The sequence below is a fragment of the Vulpes lagopus genome, chromosome 1, assembly GCF_018345385.1.
Source record: "Vulpes lagopus strain Blue_001 chromosome 1, ASM1834538v1, whole genome shotgun sequence".
Classification (NCBI taxonomy): domain Eukaryota; kingdom Metazoa; phylum Chordata; class Mammalia; order Carnivora; family Canidae; genus Vulpes; species Vulpes lagopus.
In genome coordinates, this window is record NC_054824.1 from 174875355 (window position 1) to 174903296 (window position 27942).

At 35.6% G+C, this 27942-nt stretch overlaps 1 protein-coding gene across 8 annotated transcripts in view; it reads right to left on the bottom strand.

Annotated features, from left to right (window-relative positions):
* RPS6KC1 (ribosomal protein S6 kinase C1) overlaps window positions 1-27942 on the bottom strand; it is a 180399-nt gene that overhangs the window by 26714 nt on the left and 125743 nt on the right. For 7 of the 8 annotated variants that reach the window (XM_041757097.1, XM_041757086.1, XM_041757077.1 and 4 more), the window contains 4 exons: window positions 16349-16396; window positions 14972-15104; window positions 3172-4767; window positions 2811-2900 (listed from right to left, as the gene is read on the bottom strand). In XM_041757097.1, the coding sequence (XP_041613031.1) occupies window positions 2811-2900; window positions 3172-4767; window positions 14972-15104; window positions 16349-16396 (1867 nt within the window). The remainder of the gene's footprint in view (window positions 1-2810; window positions 2901-3171; window positions 4768-14971; window positions 15105-16348; window positions 16397-27942) is intronic. The other variant, XM_041757136.1, reaches the window with a different exon arrangement.

The window sequence follows — 27942 nt, forward strand, 5'->3', positions numbered from 1 at the left end:
GATTCACAGGTTTCTGTGTGTGTGTTGTTTCTTTTTTAAACTTATTTATAGAGCAGAATAATGGCCCCCCTGCTAGTTTGGCATGTGCTCAGGTTTCTGTCCATGTAAATCGAATCTGTTACTGGAAATTTTTCTCAAAATATAAAGGCACACCATCCACAAGATGAAAAGATACACTGCTGATACTATAAAGTACAGGGCAGGTGGATCATGTTTTTAGGACAAATATGTGATAAGGATTCCCAGGAGGGAGGAGGGGTCGGGGTAGAGGTTGCATGCTGTTTAAACAGAAGTGGATCGTTCTCATCACAATCTTATGACAACTTTACTTTCTAACCAAACATCAGCTGCTTACCATGCTTTAGAGTTACTTGGACAATAATACTAAGGTTAGAGTTGGAAAACGGAAAGGCAGGGGGGTGTGGGAGAGAATTACTGCAACCCTTCAGTGTTTCTAAGGGCAGACCAAAAGATGACTAAGTACTCTCTGTCTCCATGTGTTAATGGATTTGTGACTTTTAGGCACTGAAATATTAGCATATTAGCATTGCACCCACCCTTCGAATAGAAGAGGAGAGCCTACTTACAGTTTTTATCAGTAGTAGGGCTATTCGCTTTTGAAACAAATGGTAATTTACCATTTTTTTGGTCCTAGTTCCCCTTGCATGATAAGCAAGGGGAGGGAGAACATGGACTTAACTGAGTTCTGTAACTCTCTGGGTTTACGATCATCTACATAACAACACCAGCTTTACTTTTCAGTGAAGGCCATTCCTGGTTTTGTTTCTTCCCTCGTTGATAAAACAAATTAATGAGCCCAAAGAATAGAAGAAGAGACTTTCCACATTGTTCAATGCATGCCATAATGCTAGGACACTTTTGCAAATTCACAAAGCTTGAAAGTACAATTCTTTCATGCAAATAATTAAAACAAAGCCCTTCTTCAGATGACAGCTTTTTTCAAACGTTAGTGAAGGGCAACCTGGAAGAGGACAGCAAAAATCCATTAATGGTAGACTGCCACCTGCTGGTAAGGTGTGAGCATTGTGATTTCCGGGGAAAGGCTTAAAAAGGAAAATTTGGAAACTGATCTGGATTAAATTCAGTATTTCAATACACAAAATTAAAAGTATGTATTTGTTGGTGAATGTAGTATAGCTCTGGCCCACATATATTAAAATTCTCTAGATGCTATGAATGCTAAATGTGACTGTACATTGAAGAAACAATTTGCTAGAATGGCAAAGGATGACCCTATAGTTTTCAATAAAAGAGTGAAAATAAAAATAGTAAATAAGGTGTCAGTTATAAACATTAAACAATGTCTCATAAACATTTGGTTTTGATGTGAGGTTTATATTTTACTTCACTTCTGGATTTAATAGGTTTCATTAAAAAAGAACTCCCGGACTTAATTTTGATCATAAAACCTCCCAAATTCATAAAACCTCCCATCATTCAATTAATATATGTACTTATGTACATTGGTACCTAAAATGTTATTATCAAATTAGAAAAGGATGTGAGAAAAAAAAACACAAAAAACCAGATAACCATAATAAAGTGATTTCACTATGAAATTATTTTTGTTATCCCATTAACTAAATCATACTAATAAGCCTTCAAAAAACAACATATTATCTACTTGAGAGAAACAAAAAATGTGGGCATGCTCTATTGCCCCTAGGAAGAAATAAAATCAAATACCCCTAATTTGAGGAAAGAAGAAAGGAAACAGTATAATAGTAAGAAAAAAATCCAAATCGTTGGTTTCAGGAAATAGTTTTAGGATATTTGCTTCACAGGTTGAAAAACTTCGCTATTCCCCAATACAGATATAATTCTTAACAATGAAGGTTGTAACTAAAAACAATATAGCTCTTTCAATCCTAATTATAATCATTTCCCATTATGCAGGGAAACAATGTTAGCATCAATAATACACTGGTTAGCTAGGAAGCATTAAATACTGTATTAATCAACAACTAAGCAGATCATGTCAACATAATCAGCTTGAACCTCCTTTGAAAGCCAGTGGGGTGACAAGTGAAGCAACTTTGACCATCCAAAGAGGCTGAAAGCTAGGCAAAAGGTGAACGAACTTTGGATTCAAATATAGCCCCATCTGCACTGACAGAGACACTAACTCAAATCCAATTCAGATGCTTAAATGACCTGTAATTATCAGCAAAGGATCTAACACACCCCAGAAAGAAATCTCTAATTTTAAAAAAATAAAGACAATGCCGTAAGAGCAAGAGAAACCTGTTGTGTCAAATATTTGGCTAAACTGGCTATTTTAAACCAAGAAGAACATGCTTCCTAAAATGTCTCAGATACAGAAAGGACTCTCAAATCTGCTCTACCATGCCAGCTTGACTCATCACTGAAGTCACAATATTGCATTTTTTAAAAATTCCACATTTTGCCCATTTTTATCCTTAGGGATTTTACCTCTTTCATCAGTACCTCTCATATCTAAATAAAAACCACCCATTTAAAGAGGCTTGGGGTATTTAAAGGTCTTTTCTAAACAGTAAGAAGTTAAGACATTTCTAAGAACTCACTGTCAGTTCTAAGAGAAGTACAAACCTGTTTAACAACAACAAATATGTACACACACACACACACACACACACCTCTATGGAATATATAATGGTTTTATCCCCAAATTTTCTCTTTTGAAGGATTAAAGAGATACTCAAACCCAACACATATGTGAACTGTTAGTGAAAAATACAACTTCTAAAAAGAAAGGAAAGCTGCCGAACTACTTTTTCAAGTGAAACATTTTAGGAGATTGCTCTAACCTGGGGCACAGTACATTCTCTCTATGGCATCGCTGTCACAGGAATCTTCAACCTCACTCCACCTGCTAAAATACGTTAGCTGAATGTGTCCTAAAAACAAAACGACAGGAGAAATCAAAACATTTTTCTCTTCCATTTTCTGCAGAAGTGAACTGTAATTACTCCTTTTGTAGCTAAAAACAGTATCATTAAGAATAATGGCATCATTAAGTACTAGAAGCTATTACTGGGGGTGAATTTGCCGCACTGATAATGAAGCTCTAGACAGGAAATGAAGATACTAATTACAAGATAAAACGCCTACTCAGTTAATTGGAAGCAACAGCGAATAAAAAGAAATGCATTTGCAAAAGTTCCTGACCTCTATCATTCAATAAGATGTTGTTTGGGTTCAAATCGCGGCACACAATTCCCTCTCTATGTAAAGCATCAAGGGCTACCACCATTTCAGCTGCCCATCTTTGAATGCAGCCCTCGGGGATGTAAAACCTGGAGTTTAGTGCTAATTTTTTATCAAGGTCCTCAAAAAGCTGATGTATTTCCTTGTCTCCTTCTAGTGCTAATCCACTCTCCCCCTTAGTCGCTGAGTCTCTCTGAAATAAAGTCAGTTCCTCTTTAGCCAAATCCTCAGTTTGATCTGTAAACAGCAATACTTCTTCAGTTTTTAAAGTGTCTGTGTTTACATTATATTCATTAGCACCTGAGAGTGGGTTAGAAATACGGAATAAGCTTTCTTCGGTGTTGTTTGCAGTCACTGCTGACTCAACCACTCCAAGTCCTTGGAAGTTAGGATCTGAGCTATGTAACAAAGACATGTCTCCTGAACTACTATGATCAACAGCTGCTACAAATAACATCCCAAGATCCCCCTGTGCATTGTGTTTCTCTGCTATACTATGGGATTTAGGCCTAGAAGGATCACTCAATTCCTCTGTGCCTTCTTCTTCACTTGCTTGGCATTGTTCAGTACTAAGCCTGAGGCATAAAACATCAGGGGCTTCCAATAGTTTACTTTCAATTATGCCTACATTAGTCTGTGTAAACTTAGTAGGTCCCACTGCTGCACCATCTTTGGTTGCCTCCAATTCACCAGGTAGATTAACAAGAAGATCAGGCCTTCCTTCATCAGTGCCAATGACATCATCAAAAGCAGCATCTTTAAAAGAAATAACTGGGACAGAGTCATCTGAGCCCCTGCTAATGGTGTCCTGAGCTATAAACTCTATCTTGCTTTCACTAGTAGTGAAACTCCTGGAAGTGCTGTCTCCATCTGGAAGAGTGAAAAATGGTTTCAAAGGCTCTGACTTTAGACTATACAATTTTTCTCCAAAATCAAGGCCTAGGAGTTCACTAGTGCTATCCTTACTATCTATCCTAAAGAACTCCATGGGACTGTTTTTAGATCTATTAAGGGAATCTGACGTTCCTGGAGAACTAATTGCTTCTACGGCATCATCTCCAGCAAAGAACTTCAGCTCATGAGCCATCTGCTGGGTGCTCGGGCTGTCACTGTCAGCAGCAAGGTGTGTTGGGAAGCTTTCAATAACTTTGGCATCAACACCATTCCCTCCAATCTTCATGAAAGACTCTTCATTCAATGATCCTGGTTCAATCTTTTCTTGCCCATATTCATTGCATAATGTCAAATAACTAGTAGTGCATTCTTCTTCTGAACTTGAGCCCGAATCTGGCCATTTTGGAGAGCTATCTTGGCCTTCTTCATCTTGGTTGCTATCATCTTGAGAGCTTGGAGTAAGACTAGTCTTCAAAGGCAAAACTTTATGCATGGTTCCACCATCACTTCCTCTGGATTCAAAGCTGCTGCTGTCCTGAGGACTAGAAGTTGGCTGTTGCAGGTGAACTTTAGTAAGTGTAGATTTTTTCACTTCCCCGATGTCAAAGCTTTCTTCAGGGCTTCTGTTTAGAAACTTACTGATATATGACCAGAGTTTGCCACCTGTGAACAAGTATAACCAAAAAAATGTTTAAGATCCCCAAAATAATGGCTACTTATTGAAGCCCTTAGAAAAACAAAGAGTATTCTAATAATCAACCCAGAACAAGTCAATGATATCCATTAATATCAAGTATGCTCTAAAACAAGCATTTTAATGAAATGCTTTCTTGTTATTGTAGACTGGTGAGTATAGTGTTAAACATATCTCCTGATACCAATTATCTTTTAATTGACAACCTATTTCTCCCTTGGAAATTAGTTTAACAAATACTAAAATGAAATCCCACAGCTTGCACACTGCTTTAAATATGATTTAGATTTGAAACATCTGATTATGTTCTGGGTTGTCTATGTAATACTTTTTTCAAGCATGGCCCATTGGTCAAGTGGAAATACATAAATAAGTGCTACTTAAAATTGTATGTACTATAGTGGGGGGGGAATCAACAATATTATTCCATTTTGAAAATATCCAGTTCAAAAAAAAAAAAGAAAGAAAGAAAATATCCAGTTCAAGATTAGAAGGGAGATATGGCATATGGTATATAATTATGTCATTGTAAATGATATATTAATAACATTTTTCCCATTTTCCCCCTCACCATACATGTCGTGTACTGTATAAAACCAAGTAAAGCAATTGAGGAAAATTAATTGGGCAACCATGAAAGAGGCCAGGTACTATAATTCTGATTTTGTATTCTGATACATATGAGAAACCTATAAAAAAGTAAAATCATAAAAAGCAATTTCAAAGAAAGCATAGAAATCAAATAAACACAAAGGAATCCAATGTTTTAACAGCAATACTTGTTATTTTACCTTCTTTCTCTTTTTTTTTTTTTTTAGTTTAAATTCAATTAGCATGTGATGTGATGAGCACTGAGTATTATATGCAACTGAAGAATAACTGAATTCTTTATCTGGAACTAATGATGTACTAAATGTTCACCTTATCTTTCTTGTTTTATGTTAACCATTAAAAACTCAACTTGTGGGATCCCTGGGTGGCACAATGGTTTGGCGCCTGCCTTTGGCCCAGGGCGCGATCCTGGAGACCCGGGATCGAATCCCACATCGGGCTCCCAGTGCATGGAGCCTGCTTCTCCCTCTGCCTGTGTCTCTGCCTTTCTCTCTCTCTCTCTCTCTCTCTGTGACTATCATAAATAAATAAAAATTAAAAAAAACAAAAACAAAAACAAAAAACTCAACTTGTTTTGCTCATTAGAATCTTTGAATAAATAACTATAATAAGTATCAAAAACCTACCAAAGCTTTACTGTATTACAAGAAGAATAGTTAAATTTGATCTAGAAATCTTGGGGCACCTGGGCGGCTCAGTGGTTGAGCATCTATCTACTTTTGGCTCAGGTCATGATCCCAGAGTCCTGGGATTGAATCTGTATTGGGCTCCCTGCAGGGAGCCTGCTTCTCCCTCTGCCTATGTCTCTGCCTCTCTCTCTGTGTCTCTCATGAATAAATAAGTAAAATCTTTAGGAAAAAAAAACCTTGATCTAGAAATCTTATAAACAATAATTTATAGATGCATATTTTGTGAAGATATAATAACTGTAGCTTCCAAATATGGGAAATAATATGTTAAAAATAAATCCTTCTACTAACATGGAGAAGGCAACTTTTTTTCAGCACATTTTTAGTGTCCTTATTAAGTAAGCATCCTATACCAAGGGTAACAATCTTAAGAGAAATAATCTCTGACAATCAATTATATGTATAAAAAGGTCAGTGGATGCATCCCAAAAAATCTTCTTGTACTTTACACTTCATTTCATTTAGAGGAACTCAGTAAATACAAAAAGCACCCAGTACTGTGCCTACTACAGAGTAAGTGCATAATATGGGGTAGTTGTCATAATATTAATCCTAAGATACTCAGCTCCTTTCCCCATGACCCAGTTAACAACCTTCCCCCCCACTTATACTAATAATTAGTAGTATTGGACATTATGGTGTATAACTTTTTCCTCTCATTTTTTTCTAGCTAACTTTGTCCTTACTAGACTATGCCCCATATCATATTCAAATAAAATTTAAGGTTCATATATAGCTTTGAAACTCACTCACAAAGGAAGCTATGCATTGATTCCATTTTTTTTCATCTTTTGACAACAGCCACATTCCTCTTATCACAAATACCCCTGTTGTGGCATGCTAACAATAAAGCCTGAACCTGAAGCTGGAAACCTTGTATAATCCAACTAAAACAACGTGTGTTGTTTTCCATCCTCCTAGATGGGGACTACTGTGAGGACAGGGCCGTCTTTTTCATCTTTCTGTATCTACTGTCTAAACAGTGTGCAGGACATGACAGGCGTTCAGTCAGTGCTTCTTTAACTCAGGTGATAACTCTTCAGAATGAGATATGCCAACACAAAGTAGACAGTCTCTGCAGTTGCAAAGTTCTAATAACAGCAAGAAACAGAACCTAGAGTAAAGTGCTAAGATAAGTTTCATTCATTCTTAGGCCAATTTCACCTGGATGAACTGCTGAAATCTAAACTTCCATGTGCTTAAATTCTTTCTTTTTCCCCCCAGATCACTTCCTCCTTCTGACCTCCAAGCCATTCTGACACAAAAGCTTTAGATCAAACTTAGATTATTTTTTCTCCCTTGTTCTTTCTGGCAAGTTTCCAAGTCCTATAGGATATGCCCATAATGGTTCACACAGCCTTCCTTTTCTACTGATTCCTCTGGCCAGTCTGCTTCCTGCAATAACTTTATAGCTACAATCAGATGCCTGCTTTAACTCCTTTCTGCATCATTCTCTCATACTAATTGCTGCCCAATTAATCTTCCATTCTAGCACAGATTTTACATTTTTTCTCCATTCAAGAACCCAATCCCCTCAACCTACTGAATGAGGTACCAACTCCACAGAGGCATTGAACCCCTCAGGAATACAAAGTGTCAAGCTATGGTTTGGTCCTCCCCCTCCACTCACCAAATAATTCCATCTGAACTGAATTTCTCCAAATATAACCCATGTGAGGGCTTTCACTCAAACTACATCGACCACTTAAGAATTTTATTAGTTTCTCCAAAATCTGCTTGTCAAAATCCTAACCAAATCTGTACAAACAAATATTCTGGTTCCTCAGAATTTATTCTCTCTCTCTCTCTCTCTCTCTCTCAATTTTAAAAAAGAGAATTTGGGGATCCCTGGGTGGCGCAGCGGTTTGGCGCCTGCCTTTGGCCCAGGGCGCGATCCTGGAAACCCAGGATCGAATCCCACATCAGGCTCCCGGTGCATGGAGCCTGCTTCTCCCTCTGCCTATGTCTCTGCCTCTCTCTCTCTCTCTCTCTCTGTGACTATCATAATTAAATTAAAAAAAAAAAAGAGAATTTGTTTTCTGTTACCAATTTTTTGACATCCCTCCTCAGTGGATATTACTCCTATCTTCTCTGAATCTTTTCTATCACTTAGTCCCTCTTATAACATTTAAAATATTCTGTTTCATATTAATATTACTTTTATACTTTTATCATCTCCTCTACCAGATTGCAGGGTCTTCATATCTACAAAGGAGAGAATTCTGCCTACATATAAAATAATATGTATTCAATAAATACTTATGAAATTGGGTTATAAAAAGATGACATCTTTCCAAGTATTTTGAAAATCTTTTAAGAATAAGGGTCTATAAATATTAATAATGTCATTATTTTGGGTCATGCTTTCTTCCTATTTTAAAACAAATACATGGTTTCATTTACAAAATTTAAATGCAGAAGAGAAAAAATCAAAACCTACAAATCACCTATAAACACGAATAACTAGGGGCGTCTGGATGGCTCAGTTGGTTAAGCGTCTGACTCTTGATTTTGGCTCAGGTCATGATCTCACAGGTCGTGGGATCCAGCCCTACATCAGGCCACACTCAGTGAGGCGTCTGCTTGGGATTCTCTCTCTCCCCTCTGTCTTTTCCCCTACACGTGTGTAGCTGTGAGCTGATATCACACACACACGCGCGCGCTTTCTTTCTCAGATAAATGGATAAATCTTTTAAAAACACCAATATCAACTATTTGTACATTACATTTATTTTCAGGCTTTTTATTTGTGACTAACATCACATCATAAACATTTTCTAATTTTTATGAGACTATGAACTTCAATGGCTATGTAGCATATCCAAGGGATAGATATTATGAGGTATTTAAATGTTCATCTATTATTACACATTTACATTATTTCCAATCTCCTACTATTAGAATTAAAATAATATGTACTTTTTATGGAAGTACTTTATAACCTTGAAAACCCCAGAAATGAAAATACTAGATCAAAAAGCATGAATATGTTTAATGCTTCTGATATGTGTTACAAAACTGCTTTACAGGAAGGCTGTACCAGAGTCCACTCTTATAATCAATGTGTGTTAATGCCATCTTCATAGCAACTTGCCCATATTGGATGTTAGCAAGTTGACCAATTTGATTAATCGAATACATCTCACTTAATTTCCATTCTTCTCATTATTACATAGAATTTTTAAATGTGATGGTTGGCACTTTCTTTATGACACTTGTTCCTGGCCAAAACAAATGAATTGTAAAAACTGTGTTTTTCACAAGAGAGAATGAAACCATTTTAGCCCTTTTCCATTCTTTGCCCAGCTAAATTTAATGTTTGATACAGAAATATGGATACAAAATTTTTTTTCTATCTCATACTTTTTTCAATTACAAAATAATGAAAATCACAAAACCTACAAGAACACATTATTTCCTTTGAAATTTCTCACTCACAAAAGCTGAGTGTGTTTTACTTTCTATAGAATTAATATCAGGCCTAATAGATAAGCTTACACAATTACACATTATTATTATAACATTAAAAACATTATCCTTAAAAAAAGCTCATTATTGCTAAATCTGAAAATATAATGTATCTACCTAATGTATTTACAATTTTTAACTCTTTATAAATATGAATGACATCTTTCTAAGCCGCATAAAGCATATAAAATTTGGAAATATTAGCTATTTTAAGCTATGAAATTAGCAATTCATAAAGTTTAATAAAAATTCTCTCATTAAATTTTAATTAATTGGTTTTCTGAAAGACCACAAAGAATATCTGTTAAATTTGTTTGACCAGAATTAGGATTTGACTTTTATATATTTGAAAAATATTGCTGGAATACAATGACCAAAATTATTTTTTGAACCAGCAATTCTATGTCAAAAAACTCATGCTATAAAATTCTTAAAAAAGAAAGCAAAAATACACAAAGATATACAGTAAAAGTACAAGAAACAATTTAAGCACTAATTAATAAGGGAGTAGTTAAATAAGTTATGGTATCTGTACAACCAAATATTCTTTATTCAAAAAAACAACAGCAATATTTGCAAATATTTACATAGTGTTTACCATATGCCAGGCACTATTCTAAGTGCTTTCCATATATCAACTACTTAATCCTCACATCAACTGTATGAGGCAGGTAATTATCACCCTTATTTTACAGATAAGGAAATGGAGGCACAAAAATGTTAAATACCTTGCTCAAGGTCACACAAACTAACACAGTCTGACTCCAGAATCCTTGTTTTTAATCCCTATAGTGATCTCTCTTAATGCAGACCTATACATACTGATAAGGAAAGTTGTCCAAGGCACATTGTTAAGATGGAGGAAGAAAACAAGCCATAGAACAACATGTAACATCCATTTTATTTTAACCAGACAGGTCAGTAGTATATGTTTATACACGTTGGAAAATTTCTCCCTATTTCTAGAGAGCAGAACTGGACATTAAATGACAAGAAAGGGAGAAGTTTTATATTTACTTTATATACTTCTATATATAATTCAAATGTATTGCTTTATATAGTTGTTTCATAATTTTTTTAAAAAGAATTAGTTAATAAAAAGAGAATCATTTCACCCTCTGGGTCCCTAAGTAATTTGAGGCCAAGCCCATTCTCATTCCCCACCTATTTGGTGTATCCACATTTGCAGGCTTTTCCAGTCATTTCCTTCTAATCTAGGCATTTCACCTTTTCTCTGACCTACTCCGTATTCAGCAGTTATACACTGAGCACCTTCTATGTATGAAGTATGCTGCTAAATGCTGGGTTACAGATGATGAAAATGTCATAATCCCTAAGTTTAGGAACTTAAGGTTTTAATAACACACATGGTCTTGACTGAATACAATTATTTTCTCACCTTTTCTTCTCCAGAGTTAAAATAAGGAATTCATTAAGAGGAACAATAAACATTTCAATCCCTCCCCTAAAATTCTGTTTGGTATATCCAACTGCCTACTCAACATCACCTGGACATTTCAGTAGCATCTCAAACTTCCAAGTCCGAAACTGACCCCTGATTTTTTCCCTCTAAATCCACCCCTCCCATAGCTTTCTGCACCTTAGTAAAGGGGAACTCCATTCTTTCAATTCTGTGAGCCAAAAACCTCGCAGGTGTATAAAGCAGAATCATGTTAGTTCCATCTTCAAAATAAATTCAAATATCTAATCTAATAACCATTTCTCATGACCTCTACCATCAACGCTTTGTGCAAGCCACAATTATTTTCACCTGGATTGCTGTGAAAACTTCCAAAATTGGTCTCCCTGCTTTCGCCTTTGCCCTCCTAGACTACATTTTCCATAGAGAGGCCTCTGTTCAATATCACTCCTCTATTCAATATCCCTCAACGACTTCCCATCTATTCAGAATAAAAAATCAAGTTCTTGGGGCACCTGGGTGACTCAGTCAGTTAAGGGTCCAATTCTTAATATCAGCTCAGGTCATGATCTCAGGGTTGTGAGATCGAGCCCCACACTGGGCTCCACTCTGGGCATGGAGCTTGTTTAAGATTCTCTCTCCCTCTCCTTCTGCCCCCCATCCCTGCTCATGCTCTCTCTCTCTCTCCAAAAAAAAAAAAAAAATCAAGTTCTTAAAATGGTGTATTAATACCACAGAGGATCAGAGGATCTCACTGCATTCCACACCTCTCTAAGCTCTTCCCATCCTGCTCTAGCCAGGTAACCTTGCTGTTTCTTATACCCCAAGTATACTCTTGGTTCCAAGCCTATTTGTTCTCTCTTGCTGAGATGGCCTTCCCTCACACAGCCACAATGCCACCCCCCCCACCACTTCCTTCAGGTCAGTGGCCAAAGTCCCTTACTTAATAAGGTGACCACTCTAGATAAAATAGTAACCCCCACATCATCCTTTTGCATTCCCTTTTCCCTTCTTTTATTTAAATTTTCGCCATAAAATTTATCTCCATCTGACATATATTTACTTATGTATTTGCTTATTGTCTGTTCTGCCTCTCAGTGTAATAAACTTCACATAGGCAAAGTCCTCATCAGTTTTGTTCACTGCTGCATTAGAACTAAACCTGCATCCTACTAAGCACCAATATATTTCTGACTAAATGAATTAAAAATGGAAAGAAAATGAGTCCAAGAGACTTACGTGAATCTTGAACAGTCCTGTAAGCAGAAGGGAGCTAAAGCCACAAATCATAAATATTCAAGCATTCATATTAGAGAAAACAATTGTTCAACACTTATTTTTTCAGGAATAGCTATTTATACATATGAAAGCAATGTGTTTATGATATATCCACAACCTTCTAATTCACAGAGGTAACAAACACCACTAACATGTAAAAGATAGCACACTGCCCATCAAACAGTTAACCTGATTGCCCAAGCTAAAGCCAAAAAGTTTGCCTAGATTCTTTTCTCCCTAACCCAGAATCCATCGCAGGTCCCAATGAGTCTACTCTTAAAGCATAGCAGCTCTAACCCCAGCGAGCCATGCCACCATCATCTCTAGACAATTCCTGCTTGTTTACTATTCCTTGCCTGTTTATATTCCATTTCCTATAGAATAGCCAGAGTGATCTTTTTAAAATGTAAATCAGATCTTGCCACTGCTTTAGATATCCAATGGTTTCCCAATACACTTGAATAAAAGCCAAAGTCCTTACCCTGCAGTACAAAACCCCTACCTATTTCCCCTGTAGCCTCATATATCAGGATTGCCCTGACCTACTACACTTCAACCAAATGGCCTCCTTTCTTTTCATCAGATATTGTTTTTACCTTTGATTTCTTACACTGATTCCTGTACCTAGGATGTGCTTCCTGTTTACATCCAAATGGTTACTTCTTTTGTCATTCAAAATTCCTCTTATATGTCACCTTTGTAGAACAGGCTTCTTTGACTACCTAAAGTGTCCCACCTTGTTCTTTTTTAAAGCTCACTGTGTTAGAGACCAGCATAGTCCTCATTATTAGCCAATATTATCATACTTTTTGGTTTTCTGTTTGACTCTTCAGAAGAATGTAAGTTTCAAACGGGCAAGCTCTTTTCCTGCCTTGCTCATCTAAGAGACAGTCTAGTACATAATACATGCTCAATAAATTTGCTGGATATTTAATGTATCTACAGTCCCTACTTGCACTATAATTTAATAACTTTATGTTATAAAATCTTCTTAAAATTAAGCAATATTGCTTAAAATTAAGCAATAGACACCTCAAATCAACAGTCAAAAAGAGATCCTTTCCTGGCAAGTTTATATAATCCGGGACAAATTCAGTATCATGCAGCCATTCAAAGTCAGATGTGGCCAATAATAAAGAAAAAGAAGCTTGGTGAAGATAATCTAAAATAGAGGAAAGCCACAGACATTTGGCTTTCAAACAGATTATAAAGATTTTGTCAGTATTAAAGTAAAATCAGTTGAAATAGCAGCTTTAAGGAGTATAAGAGAAAGTGATAAGGTGGCAAAAGAAAAACTGAAGTGTGTTCTGGAGAAGGAAGAGAAAGAGCAAGAAGAAGCTGCAAATAGAAGCAAACTAGAATCGAAAATTTGCCACAGATAATCTCCAACATGAATAATCCACACTGGGTAATAGAATATTGACTATAATTACATTCATCCTACTGACCTTGTTCTAAATTATTATGGATTATTACTACGCAAGTTATTTTGTTCCACACCAGAGGTGGCTGTATTTCGCTATCAGATGACATGACCTCTAATTCAATAATGTCTGTAATGCACTGGTATCCTCAGATAAAAGCTGTCTATAATGTCTGAACAAAGGTGAATTAGTTATCCAATTCACACACGCAATTAACTCTCTTAATACCTGAGAGACCATGGAGCCCCTTCTGAATTTCCTATTAAGTACTACATATGGAGGTCTTCCCTCCATCTGTAGTTATCTTGTGCTGTACTTCATAATAAACAATATTAATAGTTTATTGCCCCCGTCAAAAATCTTGCATTAGTTATCATAAAAAAGACCTCATTCCACAAAGCAATGACTCATTTTCCCGGGAAAATGCATTAAATTCAAATGTCATGCCTATTAGTAAAACACAACAGTTCTTTATTCTCAGTAATGTAAAAATAAAAATAACACCTTCATGAAACATGGAAAATAATTTAGATTTTTTTTTTTACTATTTTAAAAACACCTCCTAAGGCCAAAAGGCAATATTTTATTATGTGGATTTATATTCATATGCTGTATTCAGTCGTTCTAAATAAAAGACTATTTATTTAAATTCAGGTGTTAAAGGGCAAAAACAAATCAAAACATAGTATTTTTTTGCCACCTGTTCCCTCTACCATGAGCTGAAATTTCATAAATAGTTTGAAGGCAGAGCACCATGCCTCTGCTTTGTACCCATATGTGATGCCAATGGCTGTATTCGTAAAAACCCAGATCAGAATAACTAGGTAATGTCAAATGTTAAGCAAATACCCATGCATTCTAAAAAAGGAGGTAATTAATTAATTCTTCAGGGGATGCTTTTTATTTTTGTCATCTAACATTAATGTATCCTTTTAGTAGAGAACAAGAGAACAAAATAAAAATCCCAAAAATAAAACCTAGCTCTTTTAGCACACATTCACCTTAAAGTGCTCATCACAGTAGCTCAACTCTGGGAGAAAATAAAGTAGTTATGTATATCTAAGAATGTTACTGTAGTTCAAATGAAATCTGCTGTTCACCTGGGTTTTCATTTTCCCTCACAACTCAAAGAGTGCGGAGGTATGAGGAAACAGTTTCTTACATGTGTTTCGTATGTTTTATCTGCCCATGCAATGACAGAAGTAAAAAGGACATTATAGACACTGAAAAGCTAAGGAGATGACATTCTTTGCTCTGTAAACAATTTAAACCACAAACTAACCTTCCGCGTGCTGCAGCACAAGAAATACGGACTCCTCAGAAACGATGTACTTGTGCAGACACACCATGTTGGGCACGCAGCGGGGGATGATGGTCTTTCTGTTCCTGCTGTATTCACTGCTTTTCCTTAGACCCTGACAGAGAACAAAAAGGTCAGTTGTACCCTCAGTTGCCTTTGGAGCCTGCTGTGCTCTGTGTTTATCAACCAAACTAATCTATCCGAGTTACTCTGGGCTTCAGAGAAACCACTCATCTGCTGCTCTATGCCCCTCAGTCCCTGGAGGCTCTGCTGATGGCATCTGGCGTGAATCCAGAGAACGGAAGATGCCACAAAGCTGCCATTAAAATCAATTACGTGGGTCAGTGTTTTTATTAGAGATGCTCTCAAACTAAGTCATCAGGATGACACACAGTTATTTCTCTATGACCTTTTCTTAAGTTTTATTTTATATATATATACATATACAGATATATATATACACATATATACAGATATATGTGTATATATATATATCTTTAAAGCAGTAGACATTGAGATCATTCAAATTTCTGAGATACAAAAGGTATTCCTGGATTAAACAGGCGATTTGAAAATTTTATGACAAAAAAATATAAAGATTACTTTAAGCCTTCTCCAAAGTAACAAGGTGTATGCAGTGCCTGGTATCATACCCTGGTTTAAAAATGTGGGTAAATGCCAGTGATAAAGTATACACAGAAAGAAATTTGTTTCAGTCTATGTCAATGTGACATACTACCATACTGCCAGTAAAAGAAAAAGTAGCTGAAAAAGAAATGTTAAACTAATCTGAAATTAATTCTAGATGCTATAGAAATGATTAAATTAGAATATTTTAGAATATATACTATCACAATCCATTTCAATTTGAAATTACAAAATCAAGGACTTTTTCTTTCCTCGTTCATTTAGTTATAAATTGAGTTATACGGAGAAAAAGAATTGGGTATAGATAAAAAAGGGGACCAGGGATGTAGATTACACTCTCCCCTGAGTGTAATACCTGAAACAGATACTGTAAGGCAAAATTTTAGCTCTTTCGGGCTGTAATCATAATCAAAAGTACAATTATGTACAGTCTTCACAAACTATACAAAATGCATTAGAGATGTGTTTAAAAGTACTCACTATATAACAGCAGGAAATGAGTCTTCAATTTATCCAAATTATCATTTCCATACTCTATAACCTAAAACTTTTTACATGTATGCTATAACATATTTATCAACTGTGATAAAGAATAGAGAGTAAAATAAATATAGACTACCACAAACATAAGAGAACATCCAAAGACCCAGGAATATTAAATACTTTCTCTTTCAGAAGCATAAATTCATTAAACATACAAATTCTACTTACTTTTAAAATGAATGTCTGTTCTGTCCTTGTATCCATTACAAGTAAAACCTACATAAAAAACATGAGTAATAATTTATTCACAGTACAATGAAACACTAACTTGTAACTTTTTGAAACTATACTTTAAGGGTTGAGGGGGGAAAGTATTTTTTTCATTTATTAATTTATTTTTTTAATTTATTTTTATTGTTCAATTTGCCAACATATAGAGTAACACCCAGTGCTCATCCCATCAAGTGTTGAGGGGGGGGGAGTGTTAGAACTGATTCCATCAAAACTGTTAATTTCCAAACAGGTTTTTTTTTTTTAAGCCACCAAATCACAGCATTAAAACAGTCTTACCTAAAGTAGGTTTTATTATAGTTTCTTTTTCTAAAAATCCCATATTTTAGAAACATTTCTATGTTTTCCTAGACTTGTTTTAAAAAATATTGCTTAAAAGGAAAAATTATTTTACACAGAGAAATTTTCCTCATGGAACATACATGGTTAAGAAGAAATTTTTAAAAATCACAAGCATTGCTGAAGTCTCAATTTTCTTCTTAATACCCCTTTATGTAGCAACATGGTATAATGTGATCTCAGTAACTCAGGCTCCAACTTAAGACCCCCTTTTGGTACTATTTCTCCATCCAAGACTCATCCTAGTTTCTCTTTTTCCATCAGTAAATCCTGTCAGCTCTTTGTTCAAAATGTATCCAAAACATGAACTCACTTGCATAGCTATTATCCTGATCCAAAGATTTACCTGGATTATAACAATGGCGTCCCAACAGATTTCTCTGTTTCCTTATTTGCTGCTCTATGGCTTATTCTCTAAATAGCAGGCAGTGTTTTCTTTTAAAAACGTAAGTTACATCATATCACTCCTCTCATTCAGAAAAAAATAAAAATAAAAACCTAAGTCCAAAAAAATCACCTCAAGACCATACATGATCTCATACATCACCCCCTCAAATTCCCCTCTCCCCCCCACCCATCTTGATGGATAGAATGACTAGAGATAGATATTTATTCTACCATGTTACTATTTTATTATTTTAGAGACTCTAAGCAGAGGCTAACAAACTTTTTCTATAAAGATCCAAACAGTAAAGATTTTAGACTTTGCGGGCCCACACAGTTTCCTCTGGAGCTCTTCATCTCCAGCCTAGTAGCACAAAAGCAGCCACTACCTGAAATGGGTTCGGAGTATTTATATCACAGAGACCTGTAAACACTGTAAACAGGGCTTTGGGTTCCCCTTCCAGAGAGCTGAGAGTCAAGGATGAAAAAAAGATGTCAAGTTTGGGAAAATGAAAGAATGGTCAGGAGATGCAAGACCGGCCTAAGGAGAAGATAATAAATTCCATGTTAGACATGATGAATTTGAAGTGATGGTGAACACTTCCTCTTTGAACTCTCTTACGAGTGTCTCACCTACACTACGTAGGTCTCCACTTAAATTCCATTGAATATTCTCACAGATACCTTCTGAACTTGCCCCTTCCTCTTCCCAAGCCCTGTCCCCACTAGAAATAAAACCAGACCCTGTTTCTCTTCCTGTGGTACTGCGTAACACCACTGTCACTGTAACACCACCACCCCACCAGAAAGCTCCCTTGGTCCCTATGAAGATCCTTGTCCCCTACCTTCATAGCCAGTGACCACTCCACTGGCCTCCACTACCTAAGTATTTCTCCTATCCACCCTCTCCTCTCTTTGCCTACATTGTACTAAGTGTTTACTATGTGCTATGCTTTTGCCTTGTTAATTCTCTCAACTACCCCATATAATTTTACCCTTTCTACTCTAAAAGTGAAAACAAAAATAAATAAATAAATAAATAATAAACAAACAAACAATAAATAAGAAAACATTAAAACTTCATCTGCAGATGCTATAATGGCAGATAACAGAATCTACCATTTGTGAGAATTTCAGTGAAGTCGTCTTATAAAAGTGCTTGGGATAGCCACTTGTTACTATTATTGCTATTGCTGTTATTGCTTATTCTTCACATGTGCCACCACCACCCACCACCACCCCTCACCCCCCACCCCCACTTTATCAAACAAATTCTCATCCTTCTGTATTCCACTCAGGTAACAATGATTCTCTCCGTTCTTTGTTCTTCCACTATATATAGAACCAACCCCTTCGATTTATTTGTTCACTTATCTATTTCCCAACCAGATTTCAAGTTTTTTATGGGCATATTGTAGGCAGAATAATGGTCGCCAAGGATATTCATACCTTAATCTCCAGAACCTATGAATATGTTGTGTTCCTGGCAAAAAGGAGTTTGCAGATGTAATTAAGGTACAGACCTTAAAACAGATTATCTTGGATTATCTGAGTGGGCTCAATCAAATCCCATGAACCCTGAAAAGCAGAGAACTATCTCTGGCCAGAAGTGGAAACACAGAAATGATATGGCAGAAAGGGAAATCAGAGAGATTTGAAGTATGAGAGGGATACACGGTTGCTGGCACTAAGCTATAGATGCCCACATGTCAGCACTGGAGACAGGCCTCTGGGAGCTCACAGGAAGAATAAGAAGGAGCAGACAGCTTCTAGAAGCAAAGCCCAGTCTTTGCTGATAGCCAGTAAGGAAGAGTTCAGTCCAACAACTGCAAAGAAAAGAATTCAACCTACAACCTGAATGAACCTGGACGTGGATTTTTCCCCACTGCCTCCAGTAAGGAACACAGCCCTACCAGCACGTTGATTCTAGCCCACTGCGACCCATGTCAGACCTCTGGTCCAAAGAACTTTGACACAGAGAAAGACAAAAATATCATATGATTTTACTCAGATGTGTAATTTAAAAAACAAAACTGATGAACCTAGGGAAAGGGAAGAAAAAATAAAACAACTCAAAAACAGAGGGAGGCAAACCATAAGAGACTCTTGACAATAGGGAACAAACTAAGGGTTGCCTGAGGGGATGGGAGGATAGGATAACTGGGTGATGGGCGTTAAGGACGATACTTGATGTAATAAGAACTGAGTGTTATATGCAACTGATGAATCACTAAATCTACCCCTGAAACTAATAATACACTATATGCTAACTTGAATTTAAATAAAATCTAACAAAACAAAACAAAAACCAAGGAACTTTGGCATAATAGAGTTGTTTTAGGATGCTAAGTTTGTGGTAATTTGTTATGACAGCAATAGAAAACTAATACAGGGCAGAAACTATATTTCCTCCAACATATAACACATCCCTCTGCCACAGTAAATGTTCATAAACACATGTGAACAAATTCAGTTATAAATGTTTAGAAGATGACTGGCAATATGCAAATAGAGCTTAGAAAATAAGTCAGGACTAAAGATTTATATTTGAGCATTCTCCATCAAGAAACAGTGAAAAATATGGGACTGTACCTCCAGTGAAGTGCTTACTTTAAACCAGGTACTAATGCTGGGTTCCAAAGAATTAAATCATATAACGTGTTCAACAATCCAATGATTATTGGCAAATATTTTTTTCCTTTGTGACTGGCTTTTTTTTTTAATTAAAATATAGTTGACACAATATTATATTAGTTTCAGATACACAACATAGTGACTCAACAATCATATACATTATGAAATACCACAATAAGTGTAGTTACCATCCATCACCATACAAAGTTATTACAATATTACTGGCCTTATTCCCTATGCTGCCCTTTATATTTCTATAATTTATTTTATAACTGGAAGTCTGTATGTCTTAATTCCCTTCACCGATTTCACCCATACCCCCCCACCAATCACACCTCTTCTCTAGCAACAAGTTTGCATCTCTATAATTAGGATTCTGTTATTAATTTGTTTGTTTTTAGATTCTACATACAAGTAAATGGTATTTGTCTTTCTCTGTCTGATTTATTTTAATTAGCATAATATTCTCTAGATCAATCCATCCATGTTATCACGAATTGCAAGATTTCATCCTTTTTGGTGGCTAAGTAATATTCCATTGAGTACATGTACCACATCTTTATCCATTCAACTATACAGACACTTAGGTTGCTTCCATATCTTGGCTATCACAGTAAGGTTGCAGCAAACATATGGGGTGCAGGTAATCTCTTCGAATTAGTGTTTCCACTTCCTTCAAGTAAATACCCAGCAATGTAATTACTGAATTGTATAGCATTTCTATTTTTAATATTTTGAGAAGCCTCCATGCTGTTTTCCACAGATGTACCAATTTACATTCCCACAACAGTACATGAGTATTCCCTTTTCTCCACATCCTCACCAACACTTGTTATTTCTTATCTTCTGGATATTAGCCATTCTGACTGGTATGAGGTGATACTTCCCTGTAGTTTTGATTTGCATTTTCATAATGATAAGAGCTGTTGAGCATGTTTTCTTATGTCTGTTGGCCACCTGTCTTCTTGGGGAAAATGTCTATTCAGATCCTCTCCCATTTCTTAATCAGATTTTTTTTTTTTTTTTTTGGTGTTGAGTTGTAGGAGTTCTTTATATATTTTGGATACTAACCCCTTATCAGATATATCATTTGCAAACATCTTCTTCTATTCAGTAGGCTGCCTTTTCATTTTATTCATGGTCTCCTTCTCTGTGCACAAAATTTTTAGTTTGATGTTGTCTCATTTGTTTATTTTTACTTTTGTTTCTCTTGCCTGAGGAGACAGTTCCAAAAATATATTGCTAAGGCTGATGTCCAAAAACTTATTACCTATGTTTTCTTTTATGAGTTTTATGGTTTCAGGTCTTATATTTAGGGTCTTTAGTCCACTCTAGTTGACTAGTTTAGTTTTCATGTATGGCGTAAAAAAGTGGTCCAGTTTCATTCTTTTGCATGCAATTGTCCAGTTTTCCCAACAGCATTTATTAAAGAGACTTTCTTTTCCCCACTGCAGAATTTTGCCACTTGTCATAAATTCATAGACCATATAAACATGGTCTTATTTCTGGGCTCTCTATTGTGTTCTATTGATCCATTGTTCTATTGTCTATTCCTTGTGCCAGTACAGCACCATTTTGATTATTACAGCTTTGTAGTATATAGCTTGAAACCTGGGATTGTGATACCTCCAGTCTTATTCTTCTTTCTCAAGATTGCTTTGATTATTCAGGGTCCTCTGGGAGTCCATATGTACTTTATAATTATTTGTTCTAGTCCTGTGAAATATACTATTGGTATTTTCATAAGGACTGAATTGAAACTATAGATTTCTTTGGGTAGTATAGAAATTTTAATATTAATTATTGTAATCTGCAGGCTGGGTGTTATCTATCTTTCCATTTATTTTATGTCATCTTCGATTTCTTTCATCAGTGTCTTATAGTTTCCAGAATACATGTCTTTCACTTCTTTGGTTAAATTTATCCCCAGGTATTTTATGATGCTTTTTAATGCAACTATAAACAGGATTATTTTCTTAATTTCTCTTTCTGCTAGTTATTAGTGAATAGAAACACAACATATTTCTATATATTCATTTTACTGCAACTTTACTGAATTGATTAGTTCTAATAGTTTCTTGGTGGAGTTGTTAGCATTTCTTATATATAATATCATGTCATCTGCAAACAGTGATGTTTACTTACTCTACCAATTTTGATGCCTTTTATTTTTTTTTCTTGTCTGATTGCTATGGCCATCTACTACTATGTTGAATTAAAATGGTAAGAGTGGACACCCTTGGGCAGCCCAGGTGGCTCAGCGGTTTAGCGCTGCCTTCGGTCCAGGGCGTGATCCCGAAGACCTGGGATCAAGTCCCACGCCGGGCTCCCTGCATGGAGCCTGCTTCTCCCTCTGCCTGTGTCCCTGCCTCTGTGTGTGTGTGTGTGTGTGTGTGTGTGTGTGTGTGTCTCATGAATAAATAAAATCTTTAAAAAAAAAAAAAAAGAGTGGACATCCTTGTCTTTTTCCTGACCTTAGTGGAATAGCTTTTGGCTTTTTACCATTAAGTATGAGGGTAGCTTTGGGTTTTTGTCCTATACAATCTTTATTATGTTGAGGTATTTTCCCTCTAGACCCAGTATGTTGAGAGTTTTTTGATCATGAATGGATACTGAATTTTGTCAAATGATTCTTCAGAAGTATATTTTTTATTAACCAATTTTACAGATGAGGAAATAAACACAAAACGGTTAACCCGTCCATGCTCACAAAGCTAAAAAAAATAGTAGAGATGAAATTTAAACCCCAGCAGTCTATCTCCAGGTTCTTCCTCTGTAACCGCTAAACTATACTTATGTCTGAATTTGAGAATTATACATAGCTGTGATATCTACAGTATATAAGACAACAACTAAAAGTGGAGGGAAAAAAGTACAAAGAAAACCAGAAAATATAATGGTTTAGGTGTCAGGGAAAGAGAATGTATAAGATGAGAGTAATCATCTATTCTAAACAACAAAGAGAACCCACAAACAATAAGGACTGAGAATCGATTACTGCCAAAGACAGTTAGGAAACTGTTGGTAACTTTCAGTACTGCATTGTGCTGTGAAATGGTGAAAGCAAAGCCAGACTGCTCTGAGTTAATGGGTGATAAGAAAATGGAGACAACGTATATAAATTTTTCAATAGAGAACTATGCCAAAAGAAGAAAAAATACTAAAATGAAAGAATTAATAAGATCATCAAGTTCAAACTATTTTCAGATGGACTAGATCTATCCTCCCCATAATTTCCCTTTGAGCTATACTCATCACCAATGTTGAACCTCCAAAGCATGGAAACACATTCAAAGAACTTGAACCTTGAGATTTAAATTAACATATAAGTGCAAAAATAGGCACTTTGGCCCTTTCTCCGAAAAGGAGGGTTTAATGAACCTCAGTTGAATCTGTGAAGAAAAGTAGTGTTCCTTAAATCCTCTTTTTTATATCAAGTTGTGACTGTTTTAAGCCACTCATCGGAATGCCAATCCTATTTAAATAAGATACATATATATGAAATAGAAAACATTTCACTAGGTAAAAGGTAAGGAACATGTACAAAGGAAAGAATTTCTTTTTCCTACCAGAAACCCCTTAATTGTCCTAACAGAATATACCTACACAAATCATGAGTGATATCTCTTTGCTGATCTTACTTGGCCATGAAGCATGAAGTGGATCAGATAAAAAGGCCAAATTAAGATCGATAAACATGGCTGGGAAGTACTGCTCTGTTTACATTTACTTTCTTCTCCTACCAAGTTTGTTTGCAACTAGACAACGTTCACATTGAGGCAATAAACACAAGAACATATGTGATTTTTTTTTAAATGTGCCCTTTGACTGTCAATTTCTCCCAAACAGGTGTTGGCTAAATGATTATAAATTGGCCTCTGGATACACCTCTTCAACTGAGCCGTACAGGGCTGGTGATAATATAATTAGACCTAAAAACATCAGGCTGGTGAATGCTTTCCATCTGTTTGGCAATAATGTTTAGTTAACAATAGTCTTTAAAAGAAGCACCTTCAACTTCAGTTCTTAAAGTTATTTATAGAGCCATTCTTAACACACCAGCACTCTTGCTAACAAGAGCTTTAGCCACTTGGAAATTATTAGCCATACGGCTGTATACAAAGAGAAACGACTGCATTTAACATCTGTATCTTTCCAAATTTACACGCTTCAACCTCATTTAAAGTCACTTCTTAATGAACAGTGCTATGGCACTGCATTAATATTATAGTTGCATGCACAAAGATCATAAGGAGCCAAACATTTTTTTAATGCCAACAGTAGGCTAATCTGTAATGAAGCTGTCAGCATAAAGGACAAAATAATAGCTTCTTTAACCCTCAAACAGAATTTGTTCATTTGTGGACTAGAACACATCAATTTAAAAACTGCTCATGGGTTTGCTCACCTTTATAAAGACAAAAATCTAATTTGGTACTAATTTGATACAATTGTCTTTCCAATAAAAGGCTCCTAAAACCATCTTTTATTTCATGATAAAACAAGTACTATAACTAAAACTGTCATGAAATAATTACCTTGGATAGCATACCTTATTGAGAGAATACAATTAATGTATTTCTCCCTTTCATTTTTCACATTCACTTATCAGCACTCTATTAGCATATGGTCTAACAGAAGAGATTATTCCATCTTTGCCCATAATAATATATAGAATGACTGCCTCTAATGGGGGGGTGGGGGGGATAAGCAGACAACTTATCCCTTAAGGATTAGCCTCATCTGTTCTTCAATTCCACCAGCACAATGAGACTTGCCCACTCTTCTTTCCTAATGATGGTAGGGAAAACTCCAACTGGTGAAAGTCTGTTTTTTTTTCTAATGATAGAATAAGGAAGGCCTGATATTTAACAAGGTACCACTTTTGGGAAGACAGGAGGGGTGGGGAAATATAACAAAGGCATCCAATGATTTTTTTTAAGAATACGAAGAATAAATTTGGAGAAAAGGGGAAGATGCTACTATCAAGACACTACCACCGTTATGAGGAAGAGGAAAGACTTCCTTCCGGCAGGCGAAGATTAAGTGCCACTTTTGAAACTTTTGACATATTTAAATGCCGATATTCAAAGTATATATAAGTCTCTAAAAATATCTTTTGCTCCAATTCCTTTAAAAAGAAAGATTACATGAGTAATTTGAGGGAACATCTATCTCTAATTTGGTGCCAGTTACTTCACAGGCCTCCACAACAATTAATAAAAGTTTTTAAAATGTTTAAAAATAAAAGTCTACAGAGGTAATCATATTAGACAAGCACAGCCTTTCCCTTAATGACATCACAGTACTATTCGTGTTTGCTAGATGTAATTTGAATGAACTTCAATTGTGTAAGTTATACTGGGAATTCACACATAAATAAACATAACAGAAAAAATGGGATCAACATAATAAGCTAGAGAAAATACAGAAGCCCAATTTTGCAAGTTAGACAGTTTTTCTCAACAGAATTTCATATATTCACTGTACTCTGTTAACGAACTCACCCATTATTAAGTTTTTAACTGAACTCATCTTGGCAGCATTACAGGAGCTATAATGTTACTCTTCTGCAGAAATGGTTTTAAGCAACAAACACAGAGCTCTAAATCTGCTTCCCCCCCATCAATACAATATGATGATAATCAAGTTATTGATATTTACTGCTAAAAACCTATTTCATTTTGTATGCTTAATATTCAAACTGTATTTCCACTCTTATTTATTTCAATACCTTATTCTCATGAGAGACCTCTTATAAAATTTCAACTACCAGAAAACAAGGAATAGTACTAGGTGACCTTTAATACCAACAATTCCCCTCAATGGGCCCTAACTTTCTCCTTCTTTGACACTGGAAGGCTAACAATGTTCCCTGTACCACTGTCCTGCAACTCCAAAAGCAAAAGATGTTGAGACTACAGCTTTCGTCCATAAGAAGTTACAGTGTCAAGAGCATCAGCATGAACAGACTGTGTAGAGGCACTTCTCTCATGTTATGTCATTAAATCAATCTGTTCTTGATGACCATATGCTCACAAAAGTATTTCACTGATGAGAATTCAAATACAAAGAGTAAGATTTGACATGGATACTTATGAGTCAGGTTTAAATGGGTATTTTCATTTTACTACACTCAAGGATCTATGTTTAGCAAAGGATAAGAGGTACCCCTAGGATTTAAGGGAAACAAACAAACCAACAAAAATCCTTAAGAGTCTTACCAGTGTTTTACTTGTGCTAGAACCTTCAACATGGCACATTATCATGAAGTGAGTGAACAATCCAGAAAGGATATTGCTTTGTGGATGAATGGAAAAGTCAAAAAAAATCACCAACTCAGAACACAGTGAAATCTCTTTTTGAGGCAGGCTGAGTTCTTCAGGCCTCTATATAACCTAGAAATCTCTTCAAAGGTAGGAAATGAAAGACCAAATTTACTAGAATTGTATGGAGATAGTACTGAAGATCCACATTTCTCACTATTAAAATCCAAAATACCATATTTCAAAGTATACTTGAAGTGTTTATAGAAACACATTTAACTCCTAAAAACATCTCCTGTTTCAGTTTATCTACACTCTGTCTTAACTACAGGCAAATTGGGGCAGGAAAAGGGAGAAAAGAAGGCCATTAGCAAATGCAAGCAATACAAACTTAGCTGGTAAATAACTAATTTCTCTATAAGAAAACAACTAATTTTAAATTTCTTTAAATGCCCAGACATTTGCAAAGGTTTTAGTATGCTAATTTTTTAATTAAAAGATATTTCAGCAGTGAAAGCTCTTTCATATGCACTACTGATTCTTCATCAAACGTTAACTTTCCAACTTAACACCAGTATAGCCGGTGGCAGCCTGAAGGTTTACCATCTGCTGCTACCCAAAGTCACTGTGGCCACCTTCAGAACATATGCATCAAAGCCTGAAGATAAGAGACTGCCTAATACTGCCTAAGTCAGCATAAGGGGGATGACGAACCCAGAGGCAGGCAACAGGCAAGCTACCAGAAAATACAGAACATCATGAACCAACAGTCACCCCTTAGAATACCTACCCAAGGTCACAGGGGACTCCAGTGGCTGAACAAAAAACATAAGAAATACTCCCTCTAATGGGATTTACTTAAGTAAATTAAGTCAATGTGATTATTTTTTCCCTTAAGAGGGAGGGGGGGTCATATTTAAAGTCACCCATAATTCTATTCAAAATAAGCAAACAATGAATAAAATTAAATATAAAATCTAAAGTGTTTTAATCAGCCTATGAATGATAATAAAGGTATTTTTTTAAATGCAGTCATAAAATAAGGTACTTTGTCCTGAAAGGTTGGTTTTCTAGGTACCCTCCCACAATCCAAATGTTACCCAAGGAAATGTACTTTTTGAGATGAAGTTTAATAATATCTACAAAATGGCAATTTAAAACTCTGATTTCTGGCTACTCAAAAATGTCATTTACTTAAGGTAATGATTCTATCTGCCACGGTACTTCACACGGAAACAAAATATTGTGGCATCTCTTAAAATATTAAAAACAGAGAATCTCAAGAACCTGGCTATATTCAACCACAATACTGGATAACTGGCATATATTAATCTTAAAAGAAATGGACTAATAGGAAGTTTTCCTGTATGTCATCTTTGCTTTCTGGGTTTCTGGGGTTTTTTCCGTATTTTAAATGCAGTTAGGAGAAAATCAATATAGAAAATATTTTTTTAAAAAATAATACCAAAAGCATCTTTTAATTCTTGGCTTTAAAATGGCAACAGATGCATTTGGTTTATAATAATTCTAATCTTAATCCAGATTTTTAAAAATTCTTCAAAGCTTCCATAGGGAATTAGTTATAAATTAATTTAGAACTAGGGCATTATTAAGCATTTATGTACTATAAGAACTGTCATAATGAAGCCCATTTGTCCCTCTATTTAAACTGAATATAAAAGATTTTAAAAATAAATAAATAGATAAAAATAAACTGAATATAACCCTAATCTGTTGAGTGCAACCATCTCTGGTCTCCATAACCTAATACAACACTGTATTGTGTGTGTATGCCCCATGTGAACTCAATTTACACCTTTGTGTATTTCACAACTTCATTAATAATCATGGTGATTTTTTTTTAAGGATCATAGTTTGTCACTGTGATAGCGAAAAATAAACACTACC